The sequence below is a fragment of the Vanellus vanellus genome (assembly GCF_965231255.1).
Source record: "Vanellus vanellus genome assembly, contig: HAP1_SCAFFOLD_1214, whole genome shotgun sequence".
Taxonomy (NCBI): Eukaryota; Metazoa; Chordata; class Aves; order Charadriiformes; family Charadriidae; genus Vanellus; species Vanellus vanellus.
The window spans coordinates 1-22,781 of record NW_028128915.1 but is presented as its reverse complement, the minus strand read 5'-3'; the positions used below and the strand labels follow the sequence as shown (position 1 = coordinate 22,781).

Below are 22,781 nucleotides of genomic sequence, written 5' to 3'. Positions count from 1 at the left end.
ATGCGCACTGCGCACAGCCCATCCCGCCGGCCGCGTCCCCAGCAGGTACCGGGGGGGGGGGGGGGCGGTCGGGATGGGGGCGCGAGGAGGGGACACACGGACAACGGAGGGGACCGGGACCGGGACCCCCCCCATCGCCGGCCCGTCCCCCTCCCGGTCCCGCCATCCCCGTCCCCCGCCGCAGCGCAGCGCAGCCCCGGGCCCGGTCCCCACCCCCACCCCCGGTGGGGCCCCCCCCCTCCCTCCCGGTCCCCCCCTCCGCTGCCCCCCCCCCATCGCGTCCCCCCCCCCCCCCCCCCGGGGCCCCCGTCCCCCATCCGCACCCGGGAGCTCGGGCCCAGCCGCATCCCGCTCCCCATCCCAGTATCCCATCTCCATCCCAGTATCCCATCCCAGTATCCCCATCCCCATCGCAGTATCCCCATCCCGGTATCCCCATCCCAGTAATCCCATCTCCATCCCAGTATCCCCATCCCGGTATTCCCATCTCCATCCCAGTATCCCATCCCAGTATTCCCATCTCAGTATCCCAGTATCCCATCCCAGTATCCCCATCCCCATCCCGATATCCCCATCTCTATCCCAGTATCCCATCCCAGTATCCCCATCCCAGTATCCCATCCCAGTAATCCCATCTCCATCCCAGTATCCCATCCCAGTATCCCCATCCCCATCCCGATATTCCCATCTCTATCCCAGTATCCCATCCCAGTATTCCCATCCCAGTATCCCCATCCCAGTATCCCATCCCAGTAATCCCATCTCCATCCCAGTATCCCATCCCAGTATCCCCATCCCCATCCCGGTATCCCCATCTCTATCCCAGTATCCCATCCCAGTATTCCCATACCAGTATCCCATCCCAGTATACCATCCCAGTATACCCATCCCGGTATCCCCATCCCAGTAATCCCATCTCCATCCAGTATCCCCATCCCGGTATCCCCATCCCAGTATCCCATCCCAGTAATACCATCTCCATCCCAGTATCCCATCCCAGTATCCTCATCTTCATCCCAGTATCCCATCCCAGTATCCCCATCCTAGTAATCCCATCCCAGTAATCCCATCTCCATCCCAGTATCCCCATCCCAGTATCCCCACCTCCATCCCAGTATCCCATCCCAGTATCCCCATCCCAGTAATCCCATCCTAGTAATCCCATCTCCAACCCAGTATCCCATCCCAGTATCCCCATCTCCATCCCAGTATCCCCGACCCATCCCAGTATCCCATCCCAATATCCCATCCCAGTATTCCCATCTCCATCCCAGTATCCCATCCCAGTATCCCCATCCCCATCCCGGTATCCCCATCTCCATCCCAGTATCCAATCCCAGTATTCCCATCCCAGTATCCCATCCCAGTAATCCCATCTCCATCCCAGTATCTCATCCCAGTATCCCCATCCCCATCCCGGTATCCCCATCTCTATCCCAGTATCCCATCCCAGTATTCCCATCCCAGTATCTCATCCCAGTATCCCCATCCCCATCCCGGTATCCCCATCTCTATCCCAGTATCCCATCCCAGTATTCCCATCCCAGTATCCCCATCCCAGTATCCCATCCCAGTATCCCATCCCAGTATACCCATCCCGGTATCCCCATCCCAGTATCCCATCCCAGTAATCCCATCTCAATCCCAGTATCCCATCCCAGTATCCCCATCTTCATCCCAGTATCCCATCCCAGTATCCCCATCCCACTATCCCCATCCCAGTAATCCCATCTCCATCCCAGTATCCCCATCCCAGTAATCCCATCCTAGTAATCCCATCTCCATCCCAGTATCCCATCCCAGTATCCCCATCCCACTATCCCCATCCCAGTAATCCCATCTCCATCCCAGTATCCCCATCCCAGTAATCCCATCCTAGTAATCCCATCTCCATCCCAGTATCCCATCCCAGTATCCCCATCTCCATCCCAGTATCCCTGACCCATCCCAGTATCCCATCCCAGTATCCCCATCCCAGTAATACCATCTCCATCCCAGTATCCCATCCCAGTATCCCATCCCAGTAATCCCATCTCCATCCCAGTATCTCATCCCAGTATCCCCATCCCCATCCCGGTATCCCCATCTCTATCCCAGTATCCCATCCCAGTATCCCCATCCCAGTATCCCCATCCCAGTATCCCATCCCAGTATCCCATCCCAGTATACCCATCCCAGTAATCCCATCCCAGTAATCCCAATTCCATCCCAGTATCCCCATCCCAGTATCCCATCCCAGTATCCCATCCCAGTATACCCATCCCAGTAATCCCATCCCAGTAATCCCAATTCCATCCCAGTATCCCCATCCCAGTATCCCCACCTCCATCCCAGTATCCCATCCCAGTATCCCCATCTTCATCCCAGTATCCCATCCCAGTATCCCCATCCCAGTAATCCCATCCCAGTAATCCCAATTCCATCCCAGTATCCCCATCCCAGTATCCCCACCTCCATCCCAGTATCCCATCCCAGTATCCCCATCCCACTATCCCCATCCCAGTAATCCCATCTCCATCCCAGTATCCCATCCCAGTATCCCCATCCCAGTAATCCCATCTCCATCCCAGTATCCCGTCCCAGTATCCCCATCTCCATCCCAGTATCCCGTCCCAGTATCCCCATCCCAGTATCCCCATCCCAGTATCCCGTCCCAGTATCCCCATCCCTGTATCCCCATCCCAGTAATCCCATCCCAGTAATCCCATCCCCGTATCCCCATCCCAGTATCCCCACCTCCATCCCAGTATCCCATCCCAGTATCCCCATCCTGGTATTCCAATCTCCATCCCAGTATCCCCATCTCCATCCCAGTATCCCTGACCCATCCCAGTATCCCATCCCAATATCCCCATCCCAGTAATCCCATCTCCATCCAAGTATCCCCATCCCGGTATCCCCATCCCAGTATCCCATCCCAGTATTCCCATCTCCATCCCAGTATCCCATCCCAGTATCCCCATCCCGGTATCCCCATCTCTATCCCAGTATCCCATCCCAGTATCCCCATCCCAGTATACCATCCCAGTATACCCATCCCGGTATCCCCATCCCAGTAATCCCATCTCCATCCAGTATCCCCATCCCAGTATCCCATCCCAGTATCCCCATCTTCATCCAAGTATCCCATCCCGGTATCTCCATCCCAGTAATCCCATCCCAGTAATCCCATCTCCATCCCAGTATCCCCATCCCAGTATCCCCACCTCCATCCCAGTATCCCATCCCAGTATCCCCATCCTACTATCCCCATCCCAGTAATCCCATCTACAACCCAGTATCCCATCCCAGTATCCCATCCCAGTATCCCTATCCCAGTATCCCCATCCCACTATCCCCATCCCAGTAATCCCATCTCCATCCCAGTATCCCATCCCAGTATACCATCCCAGCATCCCCATCCCAGTATCCCATCCCAGTAATCCCATCTCCAACCCAGTATCCCATCCCAGTATCCCCATCCCAGTATCCCCATCCCAGTAATCCCATCTCCATCCCAGCATCCCCATCCCGGTATCCCCATCCCAGTATCCCATCCCAGTATCCCCATCCCCATCCCGGTATCCCCATCTCTATCCCAGTATCCCATCCCAGTATTCCCATCCCAGTATCCCCATCCCAGTATCACATCCCAGTATACCCATCCCGGTATCCCCATCCCAGTAATCCCATCTCCATCCCAGTATCCCATCCCAGTATCCCGTCCTAGTATTCCCATCTCCATCACAGTATCCCGTCCCAGTATCCCCAACTTCATCCCAGTATCCCATCCCAGTATCCCCATCCCAGTAATCCCATCCCTGTACCCCCATCCCAGTATCCCCATCCCCATCCCAATATCCCCATCCCAGTACTACCATCCCTATCCCATTACCCCCATCCCCATCCCATTATCCCCATCCCAGTACTCCCATCCCCATCCCAGTATCCCCATCCCGTTCCGCCCCCCTCCCAGTCCCCCCCTACCCCACCGTGGGGGTCGCCCCCCTCTGACCTGCCCCTCCCCCGCAGGCCGCCGCCATGACTCAGGAGCGCGGGGGGGACCCCCCGGAGGGGGGGACGCCCCCTCCCACCACTCCCAGTCCCGTACTGGAACGCCGCAAGAAGCCGATGGTACATCCCGCCGCCCCCGCCCCACTCCCCAAGGACTACGGTGAGACACCCCCTCCCCCCCCCCCCCCCCCCCCCAAATCCCATGTGGGGATTCTCTGGTGGCTGATATGGGGTTGTGCACCCCGGGGGGGTCCCCGCCCCCCCAGAGCAGAGGGACCCCCCCCCCAGTTTGAGGACAGCTTCCGCCCCCCCCCCCCCCCAAAAGAGCACTGGGGACCCCGTAGGGACCCCCCAAAATAAATTGGGGGAACACGGACCCAAATGGGGATTCTCTGACGGCTGATATGGGGTTGTGCAACCCGGGGGGGTCCCCGCCCCTCCAGAGCAGATGGACCCCCCCAGTTTGAGGACAGACACCCCCCACCGAGAGCACTGCGGACTCCCATGGGGACCCCCCAAAATAAATTGGGGGAACACGGACCTAAATGGGGATTCTCTGATGGCTGATATGGGGTTGAGCACTGGGGGGGTGTCCCCACCCCTCCAGAGCAGAGGGACCCCCCCCAGTTTGAGGACGGACCTCCAACACCCACCCCAAGAGCACTGGGGACCCCCCAAAATAAAGTGGGGGGACATGGACCCAAATGGGGATTCTCTGGTGGCTGATATGGGGTTGTGCACCCCGGGGGGGTCCCCGCCCCCCCAGAGCAGAGGGACCCCCCCCAAGTTTGAGGACAGCTTCCCCCCCCCCCCCCCCCAAAAGAGCACTGGGGACCCCGTAGGGACCCCCCAAAATAAACTGGGGGGGGCCACGGACCCAAATGGGGATTCTCTGACGGCTGATATGGGGTTGTGCACCCCGGGGGGGTCCCCGCCCCTCCAGAGCAGATGGACCCCCCCAGTTTGAGGACAGACCCCCCCCTCCCCAAGAGCACTGCGGACTCCCATGGGGACCCCCCAAAATAAATTGGGGGGACACGGACCTAAATGGGGATTCTCTGATGGCTGATATGGGGTTGAGCACTGGGGGGGTGTCCCCACCCCTCCAGAGCAGAGGGACCCCCCCAGTTTGAGGACGGACCTCCACCACCCACCCCAAGAGCACTGGGGACCCCCCAAAATAAAGTGGGGGGACATGGACCCAAATAGGGATTCTCTGATGGCTGATATGGGGTTGAGCACCCCGGGGGGGTCCCCGCCCCTCCAGAGCAGAGGGACCCCCCCCCAGTTTGAGGACAGCTTCCCCCCCTCCAAAAAGAGCACTGGGGACCCCGTAAGGGACCCCCCAAAATAAACTGGGGGAACACGGACCCAAATGGGGATTCTCTGACGGCTGATATGGGGTTGTGCACCCCGGGGGGGTCCCCGCCCCTCCAGAGCAGATGGACCCCCCCAGTTTGAGGACAGACCCCCCCCTCCCCAAGAGCACTGCGGACTCCCATGGGGACCCCCCAAAATAAATTGGGGGGACACGGACCTAAATGGGGATTCTCTGATGGCTGATATGGGGTTGAGCACTGGGGGGGTGTCCCCACCCCTCCAGAGCAGAGGGACCCCCCCAGTTTGAGGACGGACCTCCACCACCCACCCCAAGAGCACTGGGGACCCCCCAAAATAAAGTGGGGGGACATGGACCCAAATAGGGATTCTCTGATGGCTGATATGGGGTTGAGCACCCCGGGGGGGTCCCCGCCCCTCCAGAGCAGAGGGACCCCCCCCCAGTTTGAGGACAGCTTCCCCCCCTCCAAAAAGAGCACTGGGGACCCCGTAAGGGACCCCCCAAAATAAACATGGTTGGGGCCACGGACCCAAATGGGGATTCTCTGACGGCTGATATGGGGTTGTGCACCCCGGGGGGGTCCCCGCCCCTCCAGAGCAGATGGACCCCCCCAGTTTGAGGACAGACACCCCCCACCGAGAGCACTGCGGACTCCCATGGGGACCCCCCAAAATAAATTGGGGGGACACGGACCTAAATGGGGATTCTCTGATGGCTGATATGGGGTTGAGCACTGGGGGGGTGTCCCCACCCCTCCAGAGCAGAGGGACCCCCCCAGTTTGAGGACGGACCTCCACCACCCACCCCAAGAGCACTGGGGACCCCCCAAAATAAAGTGGGGGGACATGGACCCAAATAGGGATTCTCTGATGGCTGATATGGGGTTGAGCACCCCGGGGGGGTCCCCGCCCCTCCAGAGCAGAGGGACCCCCCCAGTTTGAGGACAGCCCCCCCCCTCCCCAAGAGCACTGGGGACTCCATGGGTACAGGTTCCCCCCCCCCAAAATAACCAACTGGGTGGGGACACGGACCCAAGTGGGGATTCTCTGATGGCTGATATGGGGTTGTGCACCACCGGGTGCCCCTCTGCGCCCCCCCCCCGCCTTGTGTCCGCGTTGGTGTCCCTCCCCCCCATATGTGTCCGTCCCCCCCCCCCTCGCAGCCTTCACCTTCTTCGACCCGAACGACGCGGCGTGCCGGGAGATCCTGCTGGACCCCCGCACCACCGTGCCCCAGCTCTTCGCCATCCTGCGCCAGTGGGTGCCCCAAGTGCAGCACAGCGTCGACGTCATCGGCAATGAGGTGGTGGTGGGGGGGGAACTGGGGGGAGTCTGGGAGGCCGGGGTGCAGTGGCGGGGGTAGGGAGGAAAGGAATGAGGGGTGCCATGGCAGGGAGGGGAACTGGGAGCACTGGGAGAGGAACTGGGAGACAGGGAGGATACTGAGGGGTAACTAGGAGCACTGGGAGGGGAACTGGTGAGGAGCTGGGAGCTCTGGGGAGGGTACTAGGGGGTAACTGGGAGCACTGGGAGGGGAACTGGGAGACCGAGGGAGGGTACTGGGAGGGAACTGGGAGCACTGGGAGGGGAACTGGTAGACCGAGGGAGGATACTGGGGGAGAACTGGGAGCACTGGGAGGGGAACGGGTAGAACGAGGGAGGGTACTGGGAGCACTGGGAGGGGAACTGGGAGACTGCGGGAGGGTACTGGGAGGGAACTGGGAGCACTGGGAGGGGAACTGGTAGAACGAGGGAGGGTACTGGGAGCACTGGGAGGGTAACTGGGAGACTGCGGGAGGGTACTGGGAGGGAACTGGGAGCACTGGGAGGGAAACTGGGAGACCGAGGGAGGGTACTGGGGGGTAACTGGGAGCACTGGAAGGGGAACGGGGAGACCGAGGGAGGGTACTGAGGGGTAACTGGGAGCACTGGAAGGGGAACGGGGAGACCGAGGGAGGGTACTGAGGGGTATCTGGGAGCACTGGGAGGGGAACTGGGGAGGAGCTGGGAGCTCTGGGGAGGGTACTGGGGGTAACTGGGAGCACTGGGAGGGGAACTGGTAGACCGAGGGAGGGTACTGGGAGGGAACTGGGAGCACTGGGAGGGGAACTGGTAGACTGAAGGAGGGTACTAGGGGGTAACTGGGAGCATTGGGAGGGGAACTGGGGAGGAGCTGGGAGCTCTGGGGAGGGTACTAGGGGGTAACTGGGAGCACTGGGAGGGGAACTGGTAGACCAAGGGAGGGTACTGGGAGGGAACTGGGAGCACTGGGAGGGGAACTGGTAGACCGAGGGAGGGTACTGGGAGGCAACTGGGAGCACTGGGAGGGGAACTGGTAGACCGAGGGAGGGTACTGGGAGGCAACTGGGAGCACTGGGAGGGGAATTGGGAGGCCGAGGGAGGGTACTGGGGGGTAACTGGGAGCACTGGGCAGGGAACTGGGAGACCGAGGGAGGGTACTGGGAGGCAACTGGAAACACTCGGAGGGGAACTGGTAGACCGAGGGAGGTTATTGGGAGGCAACTGGGAGTACTGCGAGGGGAACTGGTAGACTGAGGGAGGATACTGGGGGATAACTGGGAGCACTGGGAGGGGAACTGGTAGACCGAGGGTGGGTACTGGGAGGCAACTGGGAGCACTGGGAGGGGAACTGGTAGACCGAGGGAGGGTACTGGGAGCACTGGGAGGGGAACTGGGAGACTGAGGGAGGGTAATGGGAGGCAACTGGGAGCAGTGGGAGGGGAACGGGGAGACCGAGGGAGGGTACTGGGAGGGAACTGGGAGCACTGGGAGGGGAACTGGTAGACCGAGGGAGTGTACTGGGAGGGAACTGGGAGCATTGGGAGGAGAACTGGGGAGGAGCTGGGAGCTCTGGGGAGGGTACTAGGGGGTAACTGGGAGCACTGGGAGGGGAACTGGGAGGAGCTGGGAGCTCTGGGGAGGGTACTAGGGGGTAACTGGGAGCACTGGGAGGGGAACTGGTAGACCGAGGGAGGGTACTGGGAGCACTGGGAGGGGAACTGGGAGACTGAGGGAGGGTAATGGGAGGCAACTGGGAGCAGTGGGAGGGGAACGGGGAGACCGAGGGAGGGTACTGGGAGGGAACTGGGAGCACTGGGAGGGGAACTGGTAGACCGAGGGAGTGTACTGGGAGGGAACTGGGAGCATTGGGAGGAGAACTGGGGAGGAGCTGGGAGCTCTGGGGAGGGTACTAGGGGGTAACTGGGAGCACTGGGAGGGGAACTGGGAGGAGCTGGGAGCTCTGGGGAGGGTACTAGGGGGTAACTGGGAGCACTGGGAGGGGAACTGGTAGACCGAGGGTGGGTACTGGGAGGCAACTGGGAGCACTGGGAGGGGAACTGGTAGACCGAGGGAGGTTATTGGGAGGCAACTGGGAGTACTGCGAGGGGAACTGGTAGACTGAGGGAGGATACTGGGGGATAACTGGGAGCACTGGGCAGGGAACGGGGAGACCGAGGGAGGGTACTGAGGGGTATCGGGGAGCACTGGGAGGGGAACTGGTAGACCGAGGGAGGGTACTGGGAGGCAACTGGGAACACTCGGAGGGGAACTGGTAGACCGAGGGAGGTTATTGGGAGGCAACTGGGAGTACTGCGAGGGGAACTGGTAGACTGAGGGAGGATACTGGGGGATAACTGGGAGCAGTGGGAGGGGAACTGGGAGACCGAGGGAGGGCACTGGGAGCACTGGGAGGGGAACTGGGAGACCGAGGGAGGGTACTGGGAGGCAACTGGAAACACTCGGAGGGGAACTGGTAGACCGAGGGAGGTTATTGGGAGGCAACTGGGAGTACTGCGAGGGGAACTGGTAGACTGAGGGAGGATACTGGGGGATAACTGGGAGCACTGGGAGGGGAACTGGTAGACCGAGGGAGGGTACTGGGAGGGAACTGGGAGCAGTGGGAGGGGAACTGGGAGACCAAGGGAGGGTACTGGGAGCACTGGGAGAGGAACTGGAAGACTGAGGGAGGGTAATGGGAGGCAACTGGGAGCACTGGGAGGGGAACTGGGAGACCGAGGGAGGGTACTGGGAAGCAACTGGGAACACTCGGAGGGGAACTGGTAGACCGAGGGAGGTTATTGGGAGGCAACTGGGAGTACTGCGAGGGGAACTGGTAGACTGAGGGAGGATACTGGGGGATAACTGGGAGCAGTGGGAGGGGAACTGGGAGACCGAGGGAGGGCACTGGGAGCACTGGGAGGGGAACTGGGAGACCGAGGGAGGGTACTGGGAGGCAACTGGAAACACTCGGAGGGGAACTGGTAGACCGAGGGAGGTTATTGGGAGGCAACTGGGAGTACTGCGAGGGGAACTGGTAGACTGAGGGAGGATACTGGGGGATAACTGGGAGCACTGGGAGGGGAACTGGTAGACCGAGGGAGGGTACTGGGAGGGAACTGGGAGCAGTGGGAGGGGAACTGGGAGACCAAGGGAGGGTACTGGGAGCACTGGGAGAGGAACTGGAAGACTGAGGGAGGGTAATGGGAGGCAACTGGGAGCACTGGGAGGGGAACTGGGAGACCGAGGGAGGGTACTGGGAGGCAACTGGGAACACTCGGAGGGGAACTGGTAGACCGAGGGAGGTTATTGGGAGGCAACTGGGAGTACTGCGAGGGGAACTGGTAGACTGAGGGAGGATACTGGGGGATAACTGGGAGCAGTGGGAGGGGAACTGGGAGACCGAGGGAGGGCACTGGGAGCACTGGGAGGGGAACTGGGAGACCGAGGGAGGGTACTGGGAGGCAACTGGAAACACTCGGAGGGGAACTGGTAGACCGAGGGAGGTTATTGGGAGGCAACTGGGAGTACTGCGAGGGGAACTGGTAGACTGAGGGAGGATACTGGGGGATAACTGGGAGCACTGGGAGGGGAACTGGTAGACCGAGGGAGGGTACTGGGAGGGAACTGGGAGCAGTGGGAGGGGAACTGGGAGACCAAGGGAGGGTACTGGGAGCACTGGGAGAGGAACTGGAAGACTGAGGGAGGGTAATGGGAGGCAACTGGGAGCACTGGGAGGGGAACTGGGAGACTGAGGGAGGGTACTGGGAGGGTACTGGGAGCACTGGGAGGGGAACTGGGAGACGAGGCAGCGGCGAGGGACTGGTGGGACTGGGCAGATCCTGCGCCGCGGGTGCCACGTCAACGACCGGGACGGACTGACGGACATGACGCTGCTGCACTACGCCTGCAAGGCCGGCGCCCACGGCGTGGGTGGGTGACACCCCAGTCCCAGTGTCCCCAGTGTCCCCAGTCCCAGTGTCCCCAGTCCCAGCGTCCCCATGTCCCCAATGTCCCCATGTCCTCACTGTCCCCAGTCCCAGTGTCCCCAGTGTCCCCAGTCCCAGTGTCCCCAGTCCCAATGTCCCCATGTCCTCTCTGTCCCCAGTGTCCCCAGTCCCAGTGTCCCCAGTCCCAGCGTCCTCATGTCCCCAGTGTCCCCACTCCCAGTGTCCCCACTGTCCCCAGTCCCAATGTCCCCAGTGTCACCAGTCCCAGTGTCCCCAGTCCCAGCGTCCCCATGTCCCCAGTGTCCCCAGTCCCAGTGTCCCCAGTGTCCCCAGTCCCAGCGTCCCCATGTCCCCAATGTCCCCATGTCCTCACTGTCCCCAGTCCCAGTGTCCCCAGTGTCCCCAGTCCCAGTGTCCCCAGTCCCAGTGTCCCCATGTCCTCACTGTCCCCAGTCCCAGTGTCCCCAGTGTCCCCAGTCCCAGTGTCCCCAGTCCCAGCATCCCCATGTCCCCAGTGTCCCCATGTCCTCACTGTCCCCAGTCCCAGTGTCCCCAGTGTCCCCAGTCCCAGTGTCCCCATGTCCTCACTGTCCCCAGGCCCAGTATCACCAGTGTCCCCAGTCCCAACGTCCCCATGTCCCCAGTGTCCCCAGTCCCAATGTCCCCATGTCCTCACTGTCCCCAGTCCCAGTGTCCCCAGTGTCCCCAGTCCCAGTGTCCCCAGTCCCAGCGTCCCCATGTCCCCAGTGTCCCCAGTCCCAATGTCCCCGTGTCCCCAGAGTCACCAGTCCAAGTGTCCCCAGTGTCCCCAGTCCCAATGTCCCCATGTCCTCATGTTCCCATGTCCTCATTGTCCCCAGTGTCCCCAGTCCCAGTGTCCCCATGTCCCCAGTGTCCCCAGTCCCAGTGTCCCCATGTCCTCGTTGTCCCCAGTATCCCCAGTCCCAGTGTCCCCATGTCCCCAGTGTCCCCAGTGTCCCCAGTCCCAGTGTCCCCATGTCCTCGTTGTCCCCAGTATCCCCAGTCCCAGTGTCCCCATGTCCCCAGTGTCCCCAGTGTCCCCAGTCCCAGTGTCCCCAGTCCCAATGTCCCCATGTCCTCACTGTCCCCAGTCCCAGTGTCCCCAGTGTCCCCAGTGTCCCCAGTCCCAGTGTCCCCAGTCCCAGCGTCCCCATGTCCCCAGTGTCCCCATGTCCTCACTGTCCTCAGTCCCAGTGTCCCCAGTGTCCCCAGTCCCAGTGTCCCCAGTCCCAGTGTCCCCATGTCCTCACCGTCCCCAGTCCCAGTGTCCCCAGTGTCCCCAGTCCCAATGTCCCCATGTCCTCAGTGCCCCCAGTGTCCCCAGTCCCAGTGTCCCCATGTCCTCACTGTCCCCAGTCCCAGTGTCCCCAGTGTCCCCAGTCCCAGTGTCCCCAGTCCCAGCGTCCCCATGTTCCCAGTGTCCCCAGTCCCAATGTCCCCGTGTCCCCATGTCCCCAGAGTCACCAGTCCAAGTGTCCCCAGTGTCCCCAGTCCCAGAGTCCCCATGTCCCCAGTATCAGTGTCCCCAGTGTCCCCAGTGTCCCCAGTCCCAACGTCCCCATGTCCCCAGTGTCCCCAGTCCCACTGTCCCCAGTCCCAGTGTCCCCAGTGTCCCCAGTCCCAGTGTCCCCAGTCCCAGCGTCCCCATGTTCCCAGTGTCCCCAGTCCCACTGTCCCCAGTCCCAGTGTCCCCAGTGTCCCCAGTCCCAGTGTCCCCAGTCCCAGCGTCCCCATGTCCCCAGTGTCCCCATGTCCTCACTGTCCTCAGTCCCAGTGTCCCCAGTGTCCCCAGTCCCAGTGTCCCCATGTCCCCAGTGTCCCCAGTGTCCCCAGTCCCAGTGTCCCCAGTCCCAATGTCCCCATGTCCTCACTGTCCCCAGTCCCAGTGTCCCCAGTGTCCCCAGTGTCCCCAGTCCCAGTGTCCCCAGTCCCAGCGTCCCCATGTCCCCAGTGTCCCCATGTCCTCACCGTCCCCAGTCCCAGTGTCCCCAGTGTCCCCAGTCCCAATGTCCCCATGTCCTCAGTGCCCCCAGTGTCCCCAGTCCCAGTGTCCCCATGTCCTCACTGTCCCCAGTCCCAGTGTCCCCAGTGTCCCCAGTCCCAGTGTCCCCAGTCCCAGCATCCCCATGTTCCCAGTGTCCCCAGTCCCAATGTCCCCGTGTCCCCATGTCCCCAGAGTCACCAGTCCAAGTGTCCCCAGTGTCCCCAGTCCCAATGTCCCCATGTCCCCAGTGTCCCCAGTCCCAGTGTCCCCATGTCCTCGTTGTCCCCAGTATCCCCAGTCCCAGTGTCCCCATGTCCCCAGTGTCCCCAGTGTCCCCAGTCCCGGTGTCCCCAGTCCCAATGTCCCCATGTCCTCATTGTCCCCATGTCCCCAGTGCCCCCAATTCCCCAGTGTCCCAATGTCCCCACATCCCCATGTCCCCCCATCTCTGGTTCAGGCAGCGCCGCATCCCCCCGCCCCCACTCCGGCTGTCCCTGGGTGACATCCCCATCCCCACTCCGGCTGTCCCCATCCCCACTCCGGCTGTCCCTGGGTGACATCCCCATCCCCACTCCGGCTGTCCCCATCCCCACTCCGGCTGTCCCTGGGTGACATCCCCGTCCCCACTCTGGCTGTCCCCATGCCCACTCCGGCTGTCCCTGGGTGACATCCCCATCCCTACTCCGGCTGTACCCATCCCCACTCCGGCTGTCCCTGGGTGACATCCCCATCCCCACTCCGGCTGTCCCCATCCCCACTCCAGCTGTCCCCATCCCCACTCCGGCTGTCCCTGTCCCCATTCTGGCTGTCCCCATCCCCACTCCGGCTGTCCCTGGGTGACATCCCCATCCCCACTCCGGCTGTCCCCATCCCCACTCGGGCTGTCCCCGGGTGACATCCCCATCCCCACTCCGGCTGTCCCCATCCCCACTCCGGCTGTCCCTGGGTGACATCCCCATCCCCACTCCGGCTGTCCCCATCCCCACTCCGGCTGTCCCCGGGTGACATCCCCATCCCCACTCCGGCTGTCCCCGTCCCCACTCTGGCTGTCCCCGGGTGACGTCCCCATCCCCACTCCGGCTGTCCCTGGGTGACATCCCCATCCCCACTCCGGCTGTCCCCGTCCCCACTCCGGCTGTCCCCATCCCCACTCCGGCTGTCCCTGGGTGACATCCCCATCCCCACTCTGGCTGTCCCCATCCCCACTCCGGCTGTCCCTGGGTGACATCCCCATCCCCACTCCGGCTGTCCCCATCCCCACTCCGGCTGTCCCTGGGTGACATCCCCATCCCCACTCCAGCTGTCCCCATCCCCACTCCGGCTGTCCCTGTCCCCACTCCAGGTGTCCCCATCCCCACTCGGGCTGTCCCCGGGTGACATCCCCATCCCCACTCCGGCTGTCCCCGGGTGACATCCCCATCCCCACTCAGGCTGTCCCTGGGTGACATCCCCATCCCCACTCCGACTGTCCCCATCCCCACTCCGGCTGTCCCCAGGTGACGTCCCCGTCCCCACTCCGACTGTCCCCATCCCCACTCGGGCTCTCCCCGGGTGACGTCCCCGTCCCCACTCGGGCTGTGTCACCCCCCCCCCCCATCCCCAGGGGACCCGGCGGCGGCTGTGCGCCTCTCCACGCGGCTGTTGGCGCTGGGGGGGGACGTGACGCTGCGCAGCCGCTGGACCCACATGAACGCCCTCCACTACGCCGCCTACTTCGACGTCCCCGAACTCATCCGCACCCTCCTGCGGGCGGCGGCGCCCCGAGGTGAGGGACACCCCCGGGGGAGGGAGGGGGGACACACACACACACCCCCCCGGGGGAAGGGGGGGGACACCTCTGGGGGAGGGGAGGGACACCCCGAGACCGGAGGGCGCAGGGGACACCGGTGTCCCCTGGGGAAGGACATGGGGGGCACTCAGGGAGGGATGTTGGGGTGCTATGGGGGGGGGCATTGGGGTCCATTGGTGGGGGGCATTGGGGTCCATGGGGGGGGGCATTGGGGTGCCATGGGGGGGGGCATTGGGGTGCCATGGCGGGGGACACTGGGGTCCATGGGGGGGGACATTGGGGCCAATGGGGGGACATTGGGGTCCATGGGGGGGGAATTGGGGTCCATGGGGGGGGAATTGGGGTGCCATGGGGGGGGGCATTGGGGTCCATGGGGGGGGAATTGGGGTGCCTTGGGGGGGGACATTGGGGTCCATGGGGGGGGCATTGGGGTGCCATGGCGGGGGAATTGGGGTGCCATGGGGGGGGGCATTGGGGTCCATGGCGGGGGAATTGGGGTGCCATGGGGGGGGCATTGGGGTCCATGGCGGGGGAATTGGGGTGCCATGGGGGGAGGGCATTGGGGTGCCATGGAGGGACATTGGGGTCCGGGGGGCATTGGGGTCCATGGGGGGGGGAATTGGGGTGCCATGGGGGGGGACATTGGGGTCCGGGGGGGGGGACATTGGGGTCCATGGGGGGGGGCATTGGGGTGCCATGGCGTGGGAATTGGGGTGCCATGGGGGGGGGGGCATTGGGGTGCCATGGCGGGGGACATTGGGGTCCGGGGGGGGGGGACATTGGGGTCCATGGGGGGGGACATTGGGTCCATGGGGGGGGGCATTGGGGTCCATGGGGGGGGGAATTGGGGTGCCATGGGGGGGGACATTGGGGTCCGGGGGGGGGGACATTGGGGTCCATGGGGGGGGGCATTGGGGTGCCATGGCGTGGGAATTGGGGTGCCATGGGGGGGGCATTGGGGTCCGGGGGGGGGAGCATTGGGGTGCCTTGGGGGGGGAATTGGGGTGCTATGGAGGGACATTGGGGTCCATGGGGGGGACACTGGGGTCCGGTGGGGGGGTCATTGGGGTGACATGGGGGGACATTGGGGTCCATGGGGGGGGAATTGGGGTGCCATGGCGGGGGACATTGGGGTCCGGGGGGGGGGGACATTGGGGTCCATGGGGGGGGGCATTGGGGTGCCATGGCGGGGGACATTGGGGTCCGGGGGGGGGGGACATTGGGGTGCCATGGGGGGGGAATTGGGGTCCATGGGGGGGGACATTGGGGTCCATGGGGGGGGACATTGGGTCCATGGGGGGGGGCATTGGGGTCCATGGGGGGGGGAATTGGGGTGCCATGGGGGGGGACATTGGGGTCCGGGGGGGGGGACATTGGGGTCCATGGGGGGGGGCATTGGGGTGCCATGGCGGGGGAATTGGGGTGCCATGGGGGGGGGCATTGGGGTGCCATGGGGGGGGGCATTGGGGTCCGGGGGGGGAGCATTGGGGTGCCTTGGGGGGGGGGAATTGGGGTGCTATGGAGGGACATTGGGGTCCATGGGGGGGACACTGGGGTCGGGGGGGGGGGCATTGGGGTCCATGGGGGGGGAATTGGGGTGCCATGGCGGGGGACATTGGGGTCCGGGGGGGGGGGACATTGGGGTCCATGGGGGGGGGCATTGGGGTGCCATGGCGGGGGACATTGGGGTCCGGGGGGGGGGGACATTGGGGTGCCATGGGGGGGGAATTGGGGTCCATGGGGGGGGACATTGGGGTCCATGGGGGGGGACATTGGGTCCATGGGGGGGGGCATTGGGGTCCATGGGGGGGGGAATTGGGGTGCCATGGGGGGGGACATTGGGGTCCGGGGGGGGGGGGACATTGGGGTCCATGGGGGGGGGCATTGGGGTGCCATGGCGGGGGAATTGGGGTCCGGGGGGGGAGCATTGGGGTGCCTTGGGGGGGGAATTGGGGTGCTATGGAGGGACATTGGGGTCCATGGGGGGGACACTGGGGTCCGGGGGGGGGGGCATTGGGGTGCCATGGGGGGACATTGGGGTCCATGGGGGGGGGCATTGGGGTCCATGGGGGGGGAATTGGGGTGCCATGGGGGGACATTGGGGTCCATGGGGGGGGGGGGGGGGACATTGGAGTACCATGGGGGGGGAATTGGGGTGGCGGGGGGGGACATTGGGGTGCTATGGGGGTCATTGGGGTCCATGGGGGGGGGGGCATTGGGGTGCCATGGGGGGGACATTGGGTTGCTATGGGGGGGGACATTGGGGTCCATGGGGGGGACGTTGGGGTCCATGGGAGGGGGACATTGGGGTACCGGGGGGGGGGGGGGGGCTTGTGTTCTGCTGTCCCCGTGTCACCCCGTGTCCCCATGTCCCCCTCTGTCCCCCTGTCCCCTGTGGCCCCCCGTGTCCCCCCCATCCCCGTGTCCCCCCGTGTCCCTATGTCCCTCTTTGTCCCTGTGTCCCCCCCCTTCCCCGTGTCCCCCCGTGTCCCGGTGTCCCCCCCTGTCCCCCTGTGTCCCCGTGTGTCCCCCTGTCCCCGTCCCCCCCCCCCGTAGGCCCCCGGGGCTCCCCCCGGGGCGGTCGGTGCCTCAGTTTCCCCCCCCCCCGCAGTGCTGCACTCCACCTGCAGCGACTTCAGCCACGGGACGGCCCTCCACATCGCCGCCTCCAACCTCTGCCTGGGCGCCGCGCGCTGCCTGCTGGAGCACGGGGCCGACCCCGCCCTGCGGGTACCCCCGCCAAGGGGGGGCGCTGGGGGCACTGGGAGGCGCTGGGAGGGTGCTGGGGGGCACTGGGAGGGCGCTGGGGGGCACTGGGAGGCGCTGGGAGGGTGCTGGGGGGCGCTGGGGGGCGCTGGGAGGGCGCTGGGAGGCACTGGGAGCACGCTGGGAGGCACTGGGAGGCACTGGGTGGGCGCTGGGAGGCAATGGGAGGCACTGGGTGGGTGCTGGGAGGCAATGGGAGGGTACTGGGAGGGTGCTGGGAGGCATTGGGGGGCACTGGGAGGCTGCTGGGAGGGTGCTGGGGGGCGCTGGGAAGGCGCTGGGAGGCACTGGGAGGCACTGGGAGGGCACTGGCAGGCACTGGGTGGGCACTGGGAGGCAATGGGAGGGTACTGAGAGGGTGCTGGGAGGCACTGGGAGCACGCTGGGAGGCACTGGGAGGCACTGGGTGGGCGCTGGGAGGCAATGGGAGGCACTGGGTGGGTGCTGGGAGGCAATGGGAGTGTACTGGGAGGGTGCTGGGAGGCATTGCGGGGCACTGGGAGGCACTGGGAGGGTGCTGGGGGGCGCTGGGAGGGTGCTGGGAGGCACTGGGAGGGCGCTGGGAGGCACTGGGTGGGCGCTGGGAGGCAATGGGAGGCACTGGGTGGGCGCTGGGAGGCAATGGGAGGGTACTGGGAGGGTGCTGGGAGGCACTGGGAGGCACTGGGTGGGCGCTGGGAGGCAATGGGAGGGTACTGAGAGGGTGCTGGGAGGCACTGGGAGGGCGCTGGGGGGCGCTGGGAGGGTGCTGGGAGGCACTGGGAGGGCGCTGGGAGGCACTGGGTGGGCGCTGGGAGGCAATGGGAGGGTACTGGGAGGGTGCTGGGAGGCATTGGGGGGCACTGGGTGGGCACTGGGAGGGTGCCAGGAGGGTGCTGGGAGGCACTGGGAGGGTGCTGGGAGGCACTGGGAGGCACTGAGTGGGCGCTGGGAGGCAATGGGAGGCACTGGGTGGGCGCTGGGGGGCAATGGGAGGGTACTGAGAGGGTGCTGGGAGGCACTGGGAGGCACTGGGTGGGCGCTGGGAGGCAATGGGAGGGTACTGAGAGGGTGCTGGGAGGCACTGGGAGGGCGCTGGGGGGCGCTGGGAGGGTGCTGGGAGGCACTGGGAGGGCGCTGGGAGGCACTGGGTGGGCGCTGGGAGGCAATGGGAGGCACTGGGAGGGTGCTGGGAGGCACTGGGAGGCACTGGGTGGGCGCTGGGAGGCAATGGAGGGTACTGGGAGGGTGCTGGGAGGCACTGGGAGGCACTAGGTGGCGCTGGGAGGCAATGGGAGGGTACTGAGAGGGTGCTGGGAGGCACTGGGAGGGCGCTGGGAGGCACTGGGGGACACTGGGTGGGCGCTGGGAGGCAATGGGAGGGTACTGGGAGGGTGCTGGGAGGCACTGGGAGGGCGCTGGGGGGCGCTGGGAGGGTGCTGGGAGGCACTGGGAGGGCGCTGGGAGGCACTGGGTGGGCGCTGGGAGGCAATGGGAGGGTACTGGGAGGGTGCTGGGAGGCATTGGGGGGCACTGGGTGGGCACTGGGAGGGTGCCAGGAGGGTGCTGGGAGGCACTGGGAGGGTGCTGGGAGGCACTGGGAGGCACTGAGTGGGCGCTGGGAGGCAATGGGAGGCACTGGGTGGGCGCTGGGGGGCAATGGGAGGGTACTGAGAGGGTGCTGGGAGGCACTGGGAGGCACTGGGTGGGCGCTGGGAGGCAATGGGAGGGTACTGAGAGGGTGCTGGGAGGCACTGGGAGGGCGCTGGGGGGCGCTGGGAGGGTGCTGGGAGGCACTGGGAGGGCGCTGGGAGGCACTGGGTGGGCGCTGGGAGGCAATGGGAGGCACTGGGAGGGTGCTGGGAGGCACTGGGAGGCACTGGGTGGGCGCTGGGAGGCAATGGAGGGTACTGGGAGGGTGCTGGGAGGCACTGGGAGGCACTAGGTGGCGCTGGGAGGCAATGGGAGGGTACTGAGAGGGTGCTGGGAGGCACTGGGAGGGCGCTGGGAGGCACTGGGGGACACTGGGTGGGCGCTGGGAGGCAATGGGAGGGTACTGGGAGGGTGCTGGGAGGCATTGGGGGGCACTGGGTGGGCGCTGGGAGGGTGCCAGGAGGGTGCTGGGAGGCACTGGGAGGGTGCTGGGAGGCACTGGGAGGCAGTGGGTGGGCGCTGGGAGGCAATGGGAGGCACTGGGTGGGTGCTGGGGGGCAATGGGAGGGTACTGAGAGGGTGCTGGGAGGCATTGGGGGGCACTGGGAGGCACTGGGAGGGTGCTGGAGGGCGCTGGGAGGGCGCTGGGAGGCACTGGGAGGCACTGGGAGGGCGCTGGGAGGCAGTGGGTGGGCGCTGGGAGGCAATGGGAGGCACTGGGAGGGCGCTGGGAGGGTGCCAGGAGGGTGCTGGGAGGCACTGGGAGGGTGCTGGGGGGCACTGCGAGGGTGCTGGGAGGGTGCTGGGAGGCACTGGGAGGCAGTGGGTGGGCAATGGGAGGCAATGGGAGGCACTGGGTGGGCGCTGGGAGGCAATGGGAGGGTACTGAGAGGGTGCTGGGAGGCACTGGGAGGGCGCTGGGAGGCACTGGGAGGCACTGGGTGGGCGCTGGGAGGCAATGGGAGGGTACTGGGAGGGTGCTGGGAGGCATTGGGGGGCACTGGGAGGCACTGGGAGGGTGCTGGGGGGCGCTGGGAGGGCGCTGGGAGGCGCTGGGAGGGCGCTGGGAGGCACTGGGAGGCACTGGGTGGGCGCTGGGAGGCAATGGGAGGGCGCTGGGAGGCATTGGGGGGCGCTGGGAGGCACTGGGAGGGTGCTGGGAGGCACTGGGAGGGTACTGGGAGGGTGCTGGGAGGCACTGGGAGGGCGCTGGGGGCACTGGGAGGCACTGGGAGGGTGCTGAGATGCACTGGGAGGGCACTGGGAGGGTACTGAGAGGGTGCTGGGAGGCACTGGGAGGGTGCTGGGGGGCAATGGGAGGGTACTGGGAGGGTGCTGGGAGGCATTGGGGGGCACTGGGAGGCACTGGGAGGGCGCTGGGAGGCACTGGGTGGGCGCTGGGAGGGTGCTGGGAGGCACTGGGAGGCACTGGGTGGGCGCTGGGAGGCAATGGGAGGGTGCTGGGAGGCACTGGGAGGGTGCTGGGAGGCACTGGGTGGGCGCTGGGGGGCGCTGGGAGGGCGCTGGGTGGGCGCTGGGAGGCACTGGGAGGCACTGGGTGGGCGCTGGGAGGGCGCTGGGAGGCACTGGGAGGCACTGGGTGGGCGCTGGGAGGCAATGGGAGGCACTGGGTGGGCGCTGGGAGGGTGCTGGGGGGCGCTGGGAGGGCGCTGGGAGGCACTGGGAGGCAGTGGGTGGGCGCTGGGAGGCAATGGGAGGCACTGGGTGGGCGCTGGGAGGCAATGGGAGGGTACTGGGAGGGCGCTGGGAGGCATTGGGGGGCACTGGGAAGCACTGGGAGGGTGCTGGGGGGCGCTGGGAGGGCACTGGGAGGGTACTGACAGGGTGCTGGGAGGCACTGGGTGGGCGCTGGGAGGCACTGGGAGGGCGCTGGGAGGCACTGGGAGGCACTGGGAGGGTGCTGGGGGGCAATGGGAGGGTACTGGGAGGGTGCTGGGAGGCATTGGGGGGCACTGGGAGGCACTGGGAGGGCGCTGGGAGCCAATGGGGGTGTGGGAGGGATTGGGGGGTACTGGTGTGTACTGGGGGTTACTGGATTGTCTTGGGAAGGATTGAGGTATACTGGGGGGGTATTGGTGTGTACTGGGGGGTAGTGGGGTGTACTGGGGTCTATTGGGCTATACTGGGGTGGTATTGGGCTATACTGGGGGGGTACTGGGCTATACTGGGGGGTACTGGGCTATACTGGGGCAGCTATTGGGCTATACTTGGGGGGGTACTGGCCTATACTGGGGGGCTATTGGGCTATACTGGGGGGCTATTGGGCTATACTGGGAGGGTACTGGGCTATACTGGGGCGGGCTATTGTGCTATACTGGGGTGGAATTGGGCTATACTGGGGGGTACTGGGCTATACTGGGGGGCTATTGGGCTATACTGGGGGAGTACTGGGCTATATTGGGGCGGGCTATTGGGCTATACTGGGGTGGCATTGGGCTATACTGGGGGGGTACTGGGCTATACTGGGGGGGCTATTGGGCTATACTGGGGGGTACTGGCCTATACTGGGGGGCTATTGGGCTATATTGGGAGGGTACTGGGCTATACTGGGGTGTACTGGGCTATACTGGGGGGGCTATTTGGCTATACTGGGAGGGTACTGGGCTATACTGGGAGGGCTATTGGGCTATACTGGGGGGTACTGGGCTATACTGGGGGGCTATTGGGCTATACTGGGAGGGTACTGGGCTATACTGGGAGGGGTATTTGGCTATACTGGGGGGTACTGAGCTATACTGGCGGGGTACTGGGCTATACTGGGGGGTACTGTGCTATACTGGGAGGGCTGTTGGGCTATACTGGGGGGTACTGGGCTATACTGGGGCGGGCTATTGTGCTATACTGGGGTGGCATTGGGCTATACTGGGGGGGTACTGGGCTATACTGGGGGGTACTGGGCTATACTGGGGGGGGTACTGGGCTATACTGGGGGGTACTGGGCTATACTGGGAGGGCTATTGGGCTATACTGGGGAGTACTGGGCTATACTGGGGCAGGCTATTGGGCTATACTGGGGGGTACTGGGCTATACTGGGGGGGCTATTGGGCTATACTGGGGTGGTATTGGGCTATACTGGGGGGGTACTGGGCTATACTGGGGGGGCTATTGGGCTATACTGGGGTGGTATTGGGCTATATTGGGGGGGTACTGGGCTATACTGGGGGGCTATTGGGCTATACTGGGAGGGCTGTTGGGCTATACTGGGGGGGTACTGGGGGTGTGTGGACACCCCCCAGTACACCCCAGTACACCCCATTCCCCCCCCCCCCCCCGCAGAACAGCAAAGGCCAAGTGGCGGCGGAAGTGGTGCCGGACCCGACGGATATGACGTTGGACAAAGCGGAAGCGGCAGCGGCAGCGCGGGAACTGCGGCGCCTCCTCCTGGAGGCCGTCCCCTTGAGCTGCGCCCCGCCCCGCCTCGGCCTCCCCAACTACGACAACCTCCCGGGGAACCTCACGCTCCTCTGCCTCGGCCTCCGCCTGGGGGAGCGCGTGCGCCTCCAGGGCGGGAAGGTGAGGGGCGGGGCGTAGGGGGGGGCGGAGCCTAAATGGGGGCGGGGGGAGAGGGAAGGGGGTTATGGGAGGGGGAGAGGGGAGGGGGGGAGGGGGGGTTTGGGGGGGGGAATAATGGGGTTTGGGGGATTTATGGGGGTTTGGGGGGTTTTATGGGGCTTTGGGGGGATTTATGGGGTTTTGGGGTGTGTATGGGGTTTGGGGGGAATTTATGGGGTTTTGGGGGGAATAATGGGTGTTTGGGGGATTTATGGGGTTTTGGGGGGGTTTATATGGGGTTTGGGGGGGAATAATGGGGTTTTGGGGGGGATTTATGGGTTTGGGGGGGAATAATGGGTGTTTGGGGAAATAATGGGGGTTTTGGGGGTGATTTATTGGGTTTTGGGGTGTATATGGGGTTTGGGGGGGGATTTATGGGGGCTTTGGGGGATTTAGGGGGTTTGGGGGATTTATGGGGTTTTGGGGGGTTTTATG

General features: G+C 64.8%; 1 protein-coding gene across 1 annotated transcript; it reads left to right on the top strand.

Moving 5' to 3' along the window:
- Nucleotides 1-22,307, top strand: CLIP3 (CAP-Gly domain containing linker protein 3; the record flags this gene model as incomplete). The annotated part of the gene is made up of 7 exons (XM_082499806.1): nt 1-45; nt 4,012-4,153; nt 6,495-6,634; nt 10,470-10,563; nt 14,189-14,350; nt 16,986-17,104; nt 22,071-22,307. Coding segments are annotated over 7 exons (939 nt in total), but the record flags the coding sequence as incomplete, so codon positions are not given.
- Nucleotides 22,308-22,781: the final 474 nt, after the last annotated feature.